This window comes from Loxodonta africana, chromosome 24 (genome assembly GCF_030014295.1).
Source record: "Loxodonta africana isolate mLoxAfr1 chromosome 24, mLoxAfr1.hap2, whole genome shotgun sequence".
Lineage (NCBI taxonomy): Eukaryota > Metazoa > Chordata > Mammalia > Proboscidea > Elephantidae > Loxodonta > Loxodonta africana.
The window spans coordinates 46,430,241-46,444,979 of record NC_087365.1 but is presented as its reverse complement, the minus strand read 5'-3'; the positions used below and the strand labels follow the sequence as shown (position 1 = coordinate 46,444,979).

General features: G+C 45.1%; 1 protein-coding gene across 1 annotated transcript in view; it reads right to left on the bottom strand.

The window, feature by feature from the left end:
• EYA2 (EYA transcriptional coactivator and phosphatase 2) overlaps positions 1–14,739 on the bottom strand; it is a 175,733-nt gene that overhangs the window by 35,600 nt on the left and 125,394 nt on the right. The window contains exon 5 of the mRNA XM_064276435.1: positions 14,626–14,715. Within this exon, the coding sequence (XP_064132505.1) occupies positions 14,626–14,715 (90 nt within the window). The remainder of the gene's footprint in view (positions 1–14,625; positions 14,716–14,739) is intronic.

Below are 14,739 nucleotides of genomic sequence, written 5' to 3'. Positions count from 1 at the left end.
CCTAGTAAGGAAGAAGTGTCAATGACTCTGGACTTATAGGTAAAATATTTGCATGCTAGAGGGTAGGATATTAAACTGGTGAAAATTCAGGCACCTTCCACCTCAGTGAAATTTCTAGGAGTCTAGTGGTATGGGGCATGTCGAGGTATTCCTTCTAATGTGAACGACAAGTTGTTACATCTGGCTCTTTCTACAACTAAAAAGGAGGCATAACACCTCGTGGGCCTCTTTGGATTTTGGAAGCAACATATTCCTCATTTGGGTGTGATACTCCAGCCTATTTATCAAGTGACTTGAAAAGTTGCTAGTTTTGAGAGGGGCCCAGAGTAACAGAAGGCTCTGCAACAAGTTCCGGCTGCCGTGCAAGTTGCTCTGCCACTTGGGCCATATAATCAGGCTGACCCAATAGTGCTTGAAGTGTCAGAGGCAGATACAGATGCTGTCTGCAGTCTTTGGCAGGCCCCTATTGGTGAATCACATTGCAGACCCTTAGGATTTTGGAGCAAAGCCCTGTCATCCTCTGCAGGTAACTACTCTCCTTCTGAGAAACAAATCTGGCTTGTTACTGGGCCTTAGTCAAGAATGAATGCTTAACCATGGGCCAGCAAGTCACCACATGGCCTGAGCTGTCCACCACGAACCAGTTGTTGTCTAACAGAGTCATGAAGTCGGACGTGCACAGAAGCACTCATCATTAAATGGAAGTGGTATATATGAGATTGGGCTCAAGCAGGACCTGAAGACACAACTAAGTTGCATGAGGAACTGGCCCAAATATCCATGATCTCCACTCGTGTTACATTACCTGCCATCTCCCAGTCTGCACCTACGGCCTCAGGGGAGATCCTTATGATCAATTGACTGAGGAAGGGAAAACTTCTGCCTGGTTTACAGACGGTTCTGTGAGAAATGCAGGCACCGCTCAAAAGTGGACAGCAGCAGCTCTGCAGCCCCTTTTTGGGACCTCCCTGAAGGACAGTGGTGAAGGGAAATCCTCCCAACGGGCAGAACTTTGAGCAGTGCACCTGGTTGTTCACTTTGCTTGGAAGGAGAAATGGCCAGATGTGTGACTGTATACTGATTCATGGGCTGTGGCCAACGGTTTGGCTGGATGGTCAGGGACTTGGAAGGAACTTGATTGGAAAATTGGTGACAAGGAAGTATGGGGAAGAGATATGTGAACTGACCTCTCTAAATGTGCCAAAGAAGTGAAGATATTTGTGCCTCGTGTGAACACCCACGAAACGGTGACCTCAGCAGGGGAAAATTTTAACAATCAAGCGGATAGGATGACACGTTCTGTGGAAACCAGTCATCTTCTTTCCCCAGCCACTGCCATCATCACCCAACGGGCTCGTGAACAAAGTGGCCATTGGCAAGGATGGAGGTTATGCATGGGCTCAGCAACATGGACTTCTTCTCACCAAGGCTGACTTGGCTACAGCCACTGCTGAATGCCCAAGCTGCTAGCTGCAGAGACCAACACTGAGTTCCCGATACCGCATAATTCCTCAAGATGATCAGCCAGCAACCTAGTAGCAGGTTGATTACACTGGACTGCTTCCATCATGGAAAGGGCAGTGTTTCATTCTTACTGGGATAGACACCCAAGATACGAATTTGCCTTCTTACACCCAATGCCTCTGCCAAAACTACAATCCATGGACTCACGGAATGCCTTATTCACCATCATGGTATCCCCCACAGCATTGCCTCGAATCAAGGGACTTACTTCACAGCAAATGAAGTACAGCAATGAGCCCATGCTCGTGGAATTCACTGGTCTGACCATGTTCCCCATTATCCTTAAGCAGCTGGCTTGATAGAATGATTGTGTCTAAAGATACAGTTTGGCTCCAGCTAGGTGTCAAACACTTTGTAGGATTGTGGGAATGTTCTCCAAGAGGCTGTATAGTCTCTAAACCAGTGTCCAATATATGGTTCTGTTTCTCACATAGCCAAGATTCACAGTTCCAGGAATCAGGAGATGGAGATTGGAGTGGCACCATTCACTATTATCCTAATGACCCACTTGGAAATTTTTTGCTCCCTGTCTGTGTAACCCTATGCTCTAGGAGTCTAGAGGTCTTAGTCCCAAAGGGAGGAATGCGGCCACCTGGAGGCACAACACTGATTTCACTGAACTGGATGTTAAGAATGCCACCCGGCCACTTTGGGCTCCTCATGCCTCTGGATCAACAGGCAAAGAAGGGAGCTACCATATTGGCTGGTGTGATTGACCCTGACTACCAAGGAGAAATCAGATTGATGTTGTCTTTGGTGGTGTGGTTGAGTTGGTTCCGACTCATGTAAAACAGAATGAAACACACCTGGTCCAGCATCATTCTCACAATTGTTGCTATGTTTGAGCCCATTGTTGCAGCCATGGTGTCAATCCATCTCGTTGAAGGTCTTCCTCTTTTTTGCTGACCTTCTGCTTTACCAAGCATGATGTCCTTTTCCAGGGACTAGGCCCTCCTGATAACGTGCCCAAAGTATATGAGAGGAAGTCTTGCCATCCTCACTGCTAAAAAGCATTCTGGCTGTACTTCCACCAAAACAGATCTGTTCGTTTTTCTGGCAGTCCGTGGAATATTCAATACTCTTTGCCAACACCATAATTCAAAGTCATACAATTCTTCTTCGGTCTTCCTTATTTCATTGTCCAGCTTTTGCATGGATATGAGACCACTGAAAATGCCATGGCTTGGGTCAGACCCACCTTAGTCCTCCAAGTGACATCTTTACTCTTTAACACTTTAAAGAAGTCTTTTGCAGCAGATTTGCCCAATGCAATACATCATTTGATTTCTTGACTGCTGCTTCCATAGGCGTTGACTGGGGATCCAAGCAAAATGAAATCCTTGACAGCCCCAATCTTTTATCTGTTTATCGTGAGGTTACTTATTGGTCAAATTGTGAGGATATGTGTTTTGTTTATGCTGAGGCATAATCCATACTGAAGGTTGTAGTCTTTGATCTTCATCAGTATGTGCTTCAAGTCCTCTTTGCTTTGTCATCTGCATGAGGCAGGTTGTTAGTGAGTCTTCCTCTAATCCTGAAGCCGTCTTCTTCATATAGTCCGGTTTCTCAGATTATTTGCTCAGCACACAGATTGAAAAAGCATGGTGAAAGGATACAACTCTGATGCACACCTTTCCTGATTTTAAACCATGCAGTATCCCCTTGTTCTGTTTGAATGACTGCCTCTTGGTCTATGTACAGGTTCCGCATAAGCACAATTAAGTGTTCTGGAATTCCCATTCTTTGCAATGTTATCCGTAATATGCTATGATCCACATAGTCAAATGCCTTTGCATAGTCAGTAAAACACAGGTAAACATCTTTCTGGTATTCTCTGTTTTCAGACAAGATCCATTTGACATCAGCAACGATATCTCTCATTCCACATCCTCTTCTGAATCTGGCTTGAATTTCTGGCAGTTCTGTCACCTAGTTAGTGAATTCCCCTCTCCCTACCTCCCCACCCTAGTAACCATTGAAGAATGCTCTCTTCTGTGTTCTTCAGTTCTTTAATAGTGGTCTCATACAATATTTGTCCTTTTGTGACTGACTAATTTCACTCAGTATAATGCCCTTCAGATTCATCCATGTTGTAAGATGTTTCACAGATTCATTACTGTTCTTTATCATTGCACAGTATTCCATTGTGTGTGTACCATAATTTGTTTATCCGTTTGTTGATGGGCATCTAGGTTGTTTCCATCTTTTGGCTATTGTGAACGATGCTGCAATGAACATGGGTGTGCATATACCTATTCATGTGACAGCTTTTATTTCTCTATGGTATATTCCAAGAAGTGGGATTGCTGGATCGTATGGTCATTCTATTTCTAGCTTTTTAGGGAAGTACCAAATCGATTTCAAAAGTGGTGGTACCATTTTACATTCACACCAGCAGTGCGTAAGTGTTCCAGTCTCTCCACAGCCTCTCCAACATTTATTTATTTGTATTATTTTATATTTCATGTACATTTATATTTTACCCCATTGGTGATATATATTTTTGTGAAAAAGTGTCAACCTCAACTAGGTTTTCAAATTCACTGGTATAATATTGTACATGGCATTCTCATAATTAAAAAAATACACCTTCTCTGAATCTGTAATAACGTCAACCTTTCATTCTGGGTGTTTTCTATTCTTTTTTTTGGTCTCTTTTTTTTTTTATTGTGCTTTAAATGAAAGTTTACAATTCAAGTCTGTTTCTCATACAAAAACTTGTACACACTTTGTTATGTGACCCTAGCTGCTCTCCCTATAATGTGACAGCACACTCCTTCTCTTCACCCTGTATTTCCCACGTCCACTCAACCAGTTCCTGTCCCCCTCTGCCTTCTCATCTCACCTCCAGACGGGAGCTGCCCACGTAGTCTCATGTGTCTACTTGAGCTAAGAAGCACACTCCTCACCAGGATCATTTTATGTCTCATAGTCCCATCTAACCTTTGTTTGAAGAGTTGGCTTTGGGAACGGTTTTAGTTTTGGGCTAACAGAGAGTTCAGGGGCCATGTCCTCTGGAGTCCCTTCAGTCTCAGTTAGGCCATTAAGTCTGGTCTTTTTACTAGAATTTGAGTTCTGCTTCCCACTTTTTTTCTGCTCCATCAGGGTTTCTTTCTATTCTTTCTTTCCCTCCTTGATTGTGTTTGCCAAAGGCTTATCTACTTTACTGGTCTTTTGAATGACCTGAACCGGTTGCCGTAGAGTTGATTCCAATTCATGGTGACCCTATAGGACAGAGTAGGCCTGCCCCATTGGTTTCCAAGGCTGTAATCTTTAAGGAAGTAGATTTCCATATCTTTCTCCTGTGGAGCAGCTGGTGGGTTTGAACCGCTGACCTTTTGGTTGGCAGCTGAGTACTTAACCACTGTGCCACCAGGCCTCCTTTTCAATAACCAGTTCTTATTAATTTTCCTGTTCTTCTAACAAATGTATTTTAAAGCTATAAATGTCCATCTGAATCATGTTTCCGCTGCATGAAACCAGAGGTTTTGGTGCTTTGTATTCTCACCATTGCTCATCTCCAAACAGTAAGCTCCGGGTACTGATGAGTCTGGTGACAGCTGGGGTTTCCCTAACTGCCCGGCTGTGGTCTGTCCTCATTACTTTTTGTCTTTGTCTGCCTGGAGACACAGATTCAGTAAGGAAATTGTTGACAAATTTGCTTTAGAAAAACGAGTCTCTTCAGAGCCCAGCTGAACTCCCCAGCTCTCATTCTCCTGTGAGGCAGGAATGTTATTTAAGTGAGGTCGTTTAATCCTGCCTCTAGACCAGCCAGAGAGGGGTCTGCTCCCTGGGAGGGAAGCTCAGCCATCTTTCTTGTGCCGTCTAAATGTTTAACTTATCTAAAGAGCACTAAAGAGGCCGTGGCCCGCATTGTATTAATAGCTGGCTGGGCAGGACGCCTTGGAGAGCAGCTCGGCGCTGACACAGTGAAATATTATTCTCCCTGATAGCTCCTGCAGAGCCATAAATCAGATGTTAGCAATCAGGCCCCAGTGTCAGGCCAGCAGCCACGGTCTACCCTGACTGCTGATTCAGCCAGCGACTTCTGGGTCCCTCCAGTGAGGTCCTTCCCAGGATTCTGGCAACACTGTCTTGAATTGCTACCCCCGAAACCCTGGTGGCACAGTGGTTAAGTGCTACGGCTGCTAACCAAAAGGTCAGCCATTTGAATCTACCAGGTGCTCCTCGGAAACTCTATGGGGAGTTCTGCTCTGTCCTATAGGGTTACTATAAGTTGGAATCGACTCGACGGCTAAGGGTTTGGTTTTTTTTCTCTCTCTCCAGGAGCCCTGGTGGCACAATGGTTAAGAGCTTAGCCATTAACCAAAAAGTCAGCAGTTCAAATCCACCAGCTGCTCCTTGGAAACCCTATGGGGCAGTTCTACTCTGTCCTACAGGGTCACCATGAGCCAGAATTGCTCGACGGCAGCAGGTTTGGTTTTTTGTGGGTTCTGAACCATGCCAGGGATGCCTTCTGCCCACACCTTTGAGTCTAGAAGACAGCTTGCCCTGGATTCAGATCCCCACATGACTCTTACTAGCTGTGTGACCTTGGGAATGTAACTTCTCTGGGCCTCAGTTTCCTCATCTGTAAAATGGGGATAAAAAATATCTCCCTGCAGTGTTGTTGTAAGGATTCAATGAGATAATGCATGTGAGATGCCTGGCACAGGGTAAGAACTTAATTGGTGTGAGCTGTGGGCAAGTTAACCTCTTGGTGCTGTGGTTTTGTGAGGTCAAATGAATTAATGTACACAGGCCTTAACTCAATGCCTGGCACACAGTAAGCATGCACTACTTGACTGGTATTAAAAAAAATTATTTTATATGCAGATAATAATAAAGAAAATTATTAATAAGAAAATAATACTAATAACAACCAATTATATAATACTTATGATCTAAGTGCTTTATATACATTAACACATTTAAATCTCACAGTAATCTTATGAGGCAGGTAGTATTACTACTTCCATTTTGCAGATGAGGACAATTAGGCACAGAGAAGTTAAGTAACTTACCTGAGGTCACATAGCCTCTAAGTGCAGAACTGGGATCTGAACCCAGGCCATCTGGCCCCAGAGTCTGTGCTCTTAACTATCACCCCCTATTGGCTCTGAGGAAGGCCCACTGTGGGGGAGAGTTTACAGCTCATCCTTTGTTTTCTTGCACACATCAAGTCATTCCAGAGAGCATCTCATGCCCGCTCTGGGCCAGACATTCAGGTAGGACTGTGCCACACTCCCTGTAAAGCTGGCTACACTAGGCTGCAAGGTTTCCCCAGGGAAGGTTTTACTCACCCACAGGTAAGGACTGAGACCAAATGGGCGCATGCAGAGGCCCAGGGGCCCAGGCAGAGATGCCCAGTGAAGTCTATCTCAGATCTGGATTCTAGACTTGGTTTCCAGTGACTCCCACTCCTCAGGGTGTTTCTGAGGCTTGATGGAGAAGACCTTTCACTGCTCTGGGGTGTAGGACCAACTACTGTCAACCTTGCAGGTCTAGTTACAAATGGCAGACATGGTCTTAGCTGCTGTTATTGAGTGCTGACTGTGTACCAGGTGCTCTGCATGCATCAGCATAAAAAAAACCGTTGCCAGGTAGTCCTTTTATAGCACAGGGGCCAAGCACCAGGTAAGGGCTTTACGTACTTAGTATATAGAAGGTGCTTAACCTCTCTGTGCCTCAGTTTCTTTTATTTCTGCCAAACCCTAACCCTAAACCATACCTTAAGTTTAACACTAACCCTAACCCTAAACACAACCCTAACTCTAACCTTGACACTGTAAGAGTAACCCCTCACATGTAATCGTAACCTTAAATGCAGTCGAAACGCTATCTCTAATGCTTAAAACCATAAAACCAAACCCTTTGCGTTCGTTGAGTAGATTCTGACTCATAGAGACGCTACAGGATAGAGTAGAACTGCCCTGTAGGGTTTCCAAGGAGCGGCTGGTGAATTCAAACTGCTGACCTTTTGGTAAGCATCTGAACTCTTAACCGTTGTGCCACCAGGACTTGTATTCAATGTTTAATACTAATCATATCGCTACCCCAGTCCTACCACTACCATACCACTGACCCTAAAAATGACACTAACTTAAACTATAATACTAACCCTAGACCTAACACTAACCACTGACCCCTAACTCTTACCATAATTCTAATCCTAACCATAACCCAGCTCTAACCCTATTCTAAGCCTAAACCTAGCCCTAACACTAACTCTAAACCAAGCCCTAACCTTATCTTTAAACCTAATCCTAGGCCAAACCCTAGACCTGTGACCCATGAACTAATGCTAACCATAACACTAACCCTAAACCTTACCCTAACCCTAACCTGAGTTCAAACCCTAACCCTAACACTAATCCTAAATCTAACCCTAACCCAAACACCTAAAATAACCTGACCCCTCTTAAACACTAGCAAGCGGCCATCTAAGACGCATCATTTGGTCTCAATCCCCCTGGAGCAAAGGAGAATGAAGAACACCAAAGACATATGGTAAAGATGAGCCCAAGACAGAAACGGCCACATAAACCAGAGACTACATCAACCTGAGACCTGGAGAACTAGATGGTGTCCGGATATCACCGATGACTGCCCTGACAGGGAACACAACGGAGAATCCCTGATGGTGCAGGAGAACAGTGGGATGCAGATTTCAAATTCTTGTAAAAAGACCAGACTTAATGGTCTGACTGAGACTAGAGGGGTCTTGGAGGTCATGGTCCCTGGACCCTTTGTTAGCTCAAGACTGGTACCATTCCCAAAGCCAACTCTTCAGACAGGGATTGGACAGGACTATTTATAAGATAGAAAATGATACTGGTGAGAAGTGAGCTTCTTGGCTCAAGTAGACACGTGAGACTATGTGGGCAACTCTTGTCTGGAGGCAAGATGGGAAGCCAGAGGTGGACAGGAGCTGGCTGAATGGACATGGGGAATATAGGGGGGAGAGAAGGAGTGTGCTGTCTCATTAGGGGAAGAGAAGCTAGGAGTACGTAGCAAGGTGTGTATAACTTTCTGTGAAAGAGACTGACTTGATTTGTAAACTTGCACTTAAATCACGATTAAAAAAAAAAAACAACTAACCCAACCCCTAAGGATAACTATAACACTAACCCTAACCACATTATGCCTCAGTTTCTTTATCTATAAAACGAGTTTTGAGATGATTGATATATGTGAAGAGCTTAAAATGATACCTGCTCATTGAGCTCTATGTAACAGAGCTAGTATAACTGCTAAATTATTATCTCATTCTTTAATATACTCCTTGAGGTTGATACTGTTATTGCTCCCACATTACAGATGAGAAAACTGAGGCACAGCAATGCCATTTAAAAGGGTATCTTTAAGGATGAGATGATATCCTTCTAGTGTATGTGAGTGTTTTTTAAAAAAATCATGAGAATAATTTTTCTTTTATGAATTGATGGTGCCTATTTATAAAAAAAAAAAATTTTTTTTTTTAATTTATAGATGGGAGCCTTGGTGGCGCAGTGGTTAAGCTCTTGGCTGGTAACCAAAACATCAGTAGTTCGAACCTGCCAGCCACCCTGCAGAAGAAAGATGTGGCAGTCTGTTTCCATAAAGATTAAACAAACAAACAAAAAAACAGCCTTGGAAATCATGTGGGGCAGTTATACCCCGTCCTATAGGGTTGCTATGAGTTGGAATTGACTTGACGGCAACGGGTTTGGTTTTTGGTTTGGTAAATGATAAAAGGAGCCCTGGTGATGCGGTGGTTAAGCACTTGGCTGCTAACTGAAAGGCTGGTGCTTTGACCTACCAGTTGTTCTGCGGGAAAAAGATGTGGCAGCCTGTTTCCGTAAAGATTACAGCCTTAGAAGCCCTATGGGGCAGTTCTACTCTGTGCTGAAGAGTTGCTATGAGTCGGAATCAACTTGATGGCAACGGGTTTGGTTTGATTTTTGGTACATGGTAGGTTTAATTTTTCTTATAATTTCCACTGACCTTACTAATGAAAATAAAAGTAATGGCAACTCTAAATTCATCTCCAGAATTTTTTAACGGGAAATGTTACTGGTTTTCAAAACCGAACAGTCTGGGAAACACCGATCTAATGCAGATTCCTGCTTCCACCCTTGCCCTTTTGGTCTGTTCTCCAATCAGCAGCCAGAGGGCGCCTCTGAGACCCTTAGTCAGATCATGTCACTCCGCTGCTCAAAACCCTCCAATAGCTTCTTGTCACTTTTAGAACATTATCTAAAGCCCTTACAATGGCCCAATGTCCCCCTGCCCCCGCAAGCTGCCCTCACGCCCTCACTGACCACCACATTCTTCCTGCTTCCTCTGCTCTAGCCACACTGGCCTCTTGTTCCTGGAACAGGACCTGCCACCCACCAACCGTGGCCATGCCTCAGGGCCTTTGCTGTTACTCCCTCTTCTGGACCATACTTCAGATGCCCACCTGGTCCTCTCCCTCACCTCACCTCTGTCAGGTGTCTGGTTCAGATGTCAGAGGGGCTTCACCTGGTGATACCAAGTAAAACAAGAGCCCCTGTGACAGTTTCCCACTGACTGTGTCTCTCAGCATTTTATCTGACATTGTATTATCTATTCAGTTGTTTATGGCCTGCCTCTCCCACTGGAGGGTCTTGGGTGTCTTGTTCACTACTGAATCCCTAGCATGCATACTGTTGTAGCTCTTGGGTGTCACTGAGTTGATTCCGGCTCATAGTGATCCCATGTAACAGAGTAGAACTGCCCCATAGGGTTTTCTAGGCTGCCATCTTTTTGGGGCCAGATTACCAGGTTTTCCTCCCACAGAGTTACTGGTGGGTTTGAACCATCAACCTTTTGGTTAGCAGCTGAGCACTTACCTGTTTGTGCCACCAAGGCCTGGCAAAGGGTAGTACCTTATTTTATGCAAATAACGTGCACCTTCTATGTTCGTTTGCCAACCTTGCTCTCCTCCTGCAAGGTATTTTCATACGGGTTGCTATGCCAATTTTTTTTTTTACATGTCGCTATAAAAAAAATTAGCATAGCGCTTATGAAATACCTGAGGGGAACGGGGAGGGTGTCCCTGGCAACCAAACGTTCGAAGGTGCAAGTTATTTGCGTAAAATACAGTAGTACACAAAGAGCTGTTGAATGTGAGAATGAGCCCCTTTATATAAAGACAAGCACTGCTGGCTCAGAGAAGGAAGGGGCCTGACCGTGTGCTGGAGCTGAGTCTCGGACTCCCGACCCTACGTTGCGCTGACCTTTCCCTAGTTCCAAACCACTTGAATATAACTATGATTTATGCCCCCACCCCATCCTGAACGGCCTCTCTGGGGGTGGTAACAGAAGGCTGCTCCTGAAATTTTCACAGGGGCTGCCTTGCACCCACAAACAATGTGTTTTCAGTTGTGTGAGTTTTAACTTCGCCGTCTTGAAGCATGGTTTCCATTCTGCCGAGGTGCCCTGGGGGCTTCTGGCACTGGGGATATTTTTGAAAAAAATTTAGAGAACAAAAACAAAAAACAAACTGGCTTCCCTGAGTAGCTCCAGCTGGTAATTAAGACCCTGCTCCGGGAGGTGCGACTTCAGGGCAGCGAAAAACAGCAGAGGGGGTGAGATTCTGAAGACATCTGCTTGAAATACACACATCCTACAAATGCCTGGCTCTGAGCCTGGGTTCAACCCAGATCGACAGAGTGCCTCCTATGCGTCTGGTATGTTTACTGCGTGTTAGCTTCCACCTCATATCTGCTGCCCATGTGGCATTTCCCAGGGGCGGGGGGCCTCAAACACCTCCAAACCAGTACACCCCAGAGAGAAAGATCGTGTCCCTCATTGCATGCCCGCTTGTCTTAGCTTCTTAGTGCTGCTGAAACAGAAATACCACAAGTGGGTGGCTCTAAAGGACAGAAAGTTACTTCCTGACAGTGCAGGAGGCTAGAAGTCCGAATTCAGGGCATCAGCTCTAGGGGAAGGTTCTCTCTCTGTTGGCTGGGGCGGGCAGGGGTGGAAGAAGTCCTTGTCTCCGCTTCTCTGGCCCTAGCATCCTCCATTCCTTGGTGTTCTCTGTGGCATCTTTCTCCCACTTGTGCTTTCTTGCTCCTGTACCTAATCCGCTCTTTTCATATCTCAAAAGTGATTAGGTTTAGGATACACCTTACACCGATATAGCCTCATTAACCTAACAAAGAAAACCCTATTTCCAAATGGGATTGCATTCACAGGCATAGGGGTTAGGACTCCAAGACAGGTTTTCGGGGGACACAGTTTAATCCACAATACTGCTCCTCCCCTAGATGGTACCACATTCTGGTCAGGCCAAATCTCGTGGTCATCCTGGACTCCCCTCTTTCCCTCACCCCGAACATCCAGTCCACCAGCAAGTCCTTTACCTCCATCCCAATTCCCACACCTTCTTGCCACCTGCATCCAACCCACTTTTCTTCTCTTGCTTGGACAGTTGCAGTAATCTCTTCTCCACTCTCCCTGCTTCCACCTGTCCCCTCCGACTGCCCAGTCTCCACGCAGTAGCCAGGTCTTTATAAAACATAACCAGATCATGTAGCTTTTCCTGTTAAACGCGCCCTCATCGCACGCCTGTCTATGCATATAGAATCAACTCTGGTTTCTAGACCAGCGTCTGGCCCCTGTCTGCCTCTCCAGGCTCACGTCTTCTGCCTGCCCTGGTCTTTACTCATTCCCTCCAGCCACCCTGGCCTCCTCTCTGATCCTTGGTCACATTACACTTGTTCTCACTGCAGGGCCTTTGCACTTGCTGATCCCTCCTCCCTAGATCTCCACCTGGCAGGACCCTTGTCATTCAGGCCTCAGTTTAAATGTCACCTCCTCAAGAGGCCTTCCCTGGCCATCCTCAAGAATGCTGTTCCCTCCCTCCTCAACTGCCCCAATACCTGCTCTAGCTTCTGATTCCTTCTCACTAACACAAACTCTCATTTATGGATTTGTCTAGTTGTTTGCTGCCTGGACCCTGGGATTCAGGGTGAATTAAGCAGACCTGGTCCCTGCTCTCATGGAACTGACATGCTATGGGGAGACAGGAAAATCTAAATCTACCTTGGACTTTTCAACTTCAACACTTTCATTTTTTGCTAAAGCATCTTTGAGTTGAGATTTGATATTTGCAATCAACAGAGTCTTGACTACTATATTAAACGACAACAACAAAAAACCCAGCTGCCATTGACTCAAGTCAGACTCATAATGCCCCCACGTGTATCAGAGTAGAACTGTGGTCCACAGGGTTTTCAATGGCTGGTTTCCAGAAAACAGATCACCAAGTCTTTTTTCTAAGGTGCCTCAGGTTGGACTCAAACAACCAGCCTTTCAGTTAGCAGCCGAGTGTGCTAGCCATTTGTACCACCGAGGGACCCCGGGCTACTACATTAGACTCCGTAAACACTTGCTGAGTTCAACAGCCATGACTTTAACCAAAACAAACTCATGAGTTCTCTCTTTCTCTTTTCCCCAGGCCTTTAGAGGTCACTGAGATGAGTGCCTGCAGATGGCTTTTGGTTAAAGAGACAGACCTTGGCTTTGATGCTAGGGGTATTTTCCACCACTCCAAAGCTTTCTTCCTTCCTCAACAAGTTTCTACCTAGATCCTCTCTTTGAAACAGATGTTAGTCAGAGAACAACAATTACATTTCATAAATGAGAGGACTAAGGCCCAACTGCTTGCCTAGACTGGACAGAACACAAGATTGATTCTTTCAGCGAGGATTTCCCTTTCTGGAAATCAAAGCCAGCAGATTAGAAAGAAAAACCTGTCATCCTTTCCTGATGGTACATATTACCAATGCCTTGGACTAGGCAGGACAGAATTAGGATTCATAGTATTTATATTTCTCCTTCACAGTTTAGTCCCTGGAATTTTTCTAGATTTTAGAAAAAAAAATTCCCTGTTAGTAGAAACAGTTTTGCTTTCACATAGAGTTCTATTTTAGGATGCCTTTGTTTTTCAATCTGTTATCAACTCGGTAAGGGAAATATCATTTACAACTCCAGAAGATCCCCACTCGAATGCTCTTATCAGCCTGAAAGTCTTCACCTTGGAGAAAGCTGCTCGCTCTTTCATAAGAAGCATCTCATCATCTTTCCCTCCTGGCTTTGGCTACCAGGAGTCCCTGGGTGGTGCAAATGATTAATCTGCTCAGCTGCTAACCCAAACGTTGTAGGTCCCAGTCCACTCAAAGCAGCTTAGGAAGAAAGGCCTGGCGACCTACGTCCAGAAAACAAATCAGCCTTTTCAAACCCTACGGAGCACAGTCCTCTCTGACGTACGTAGGGCTGCCATGAGTTGGAATTGCCTGGATGTCAACTGGTTTTTACTGACTTCTGGCTACCAGGAAGCATAAACATTGACTCTGGACTTGACTGCAGTAGTTGTTAGCCTGAGCGCAGGTTTTTTGGTGTAACTCTTTTTCATTACACAGTTTTTTTTATTTGTTTACCTTTGCTGTGAGAGTCCTATTTTATCTACGCTTTCCATTCGAAATCTTTCCCAAACCTTTCCAACAGAGGCTGGCGATAAACAATTGAATTAAATTTATTTCCAAAGCTGCTCTTCCCCTATTCCTACCTCCCTTGTAGCTTGCTTAGGGGCAGAGGCACAGATACTTTCAATAAGCACAGCCCCTCTGCTTGGCTCTTGCTCTCTCTCTTTGTAAGATGTGCTTTCAGGGAAATGTAAATTGTTTTTAAAAGCTTCCATCCCTGCCCACTGCTAATTATTCCTGACCCAGGAGGATCTGCACTAATTTACCTTAATAAACTTATTAAATAGCAAATTTCGGGAGGAAGAAACTACAGAGCCCTTATTGGATTAGCCGTCAAATCGCCAGTGGACATCCCCACTACAGCAGAGAGAAAAGCCCATTAGTTGCGAGGAAGCCGGGGAGACAAGCCGACCAAGTGTGTTTCCAATAAGTCGTCTCTGGCCACAGTTTCAGGCCTTCTTGGGGGTTGCCAGCAAAAGTTTCAAGCCACCAAAAGGAAAAAAAAAAGGGGGGGGGGTAGAAGAAAAGGCAGGATCTTTTTCCCCCAAACCAGCTGCAGGTGATTAAGCACTGAAAACACAAAATGAAGCGAGCGATTCCAAACCTCCAGGTCATTAAAGAACAGATGGGTATCCGCCAGGTTGAAGATCATTTCTTCCATCATCAGGCCGATGCGCACGGATGTCGTAGTGTCCTGTCAGAAAGAAAGGGAACAATA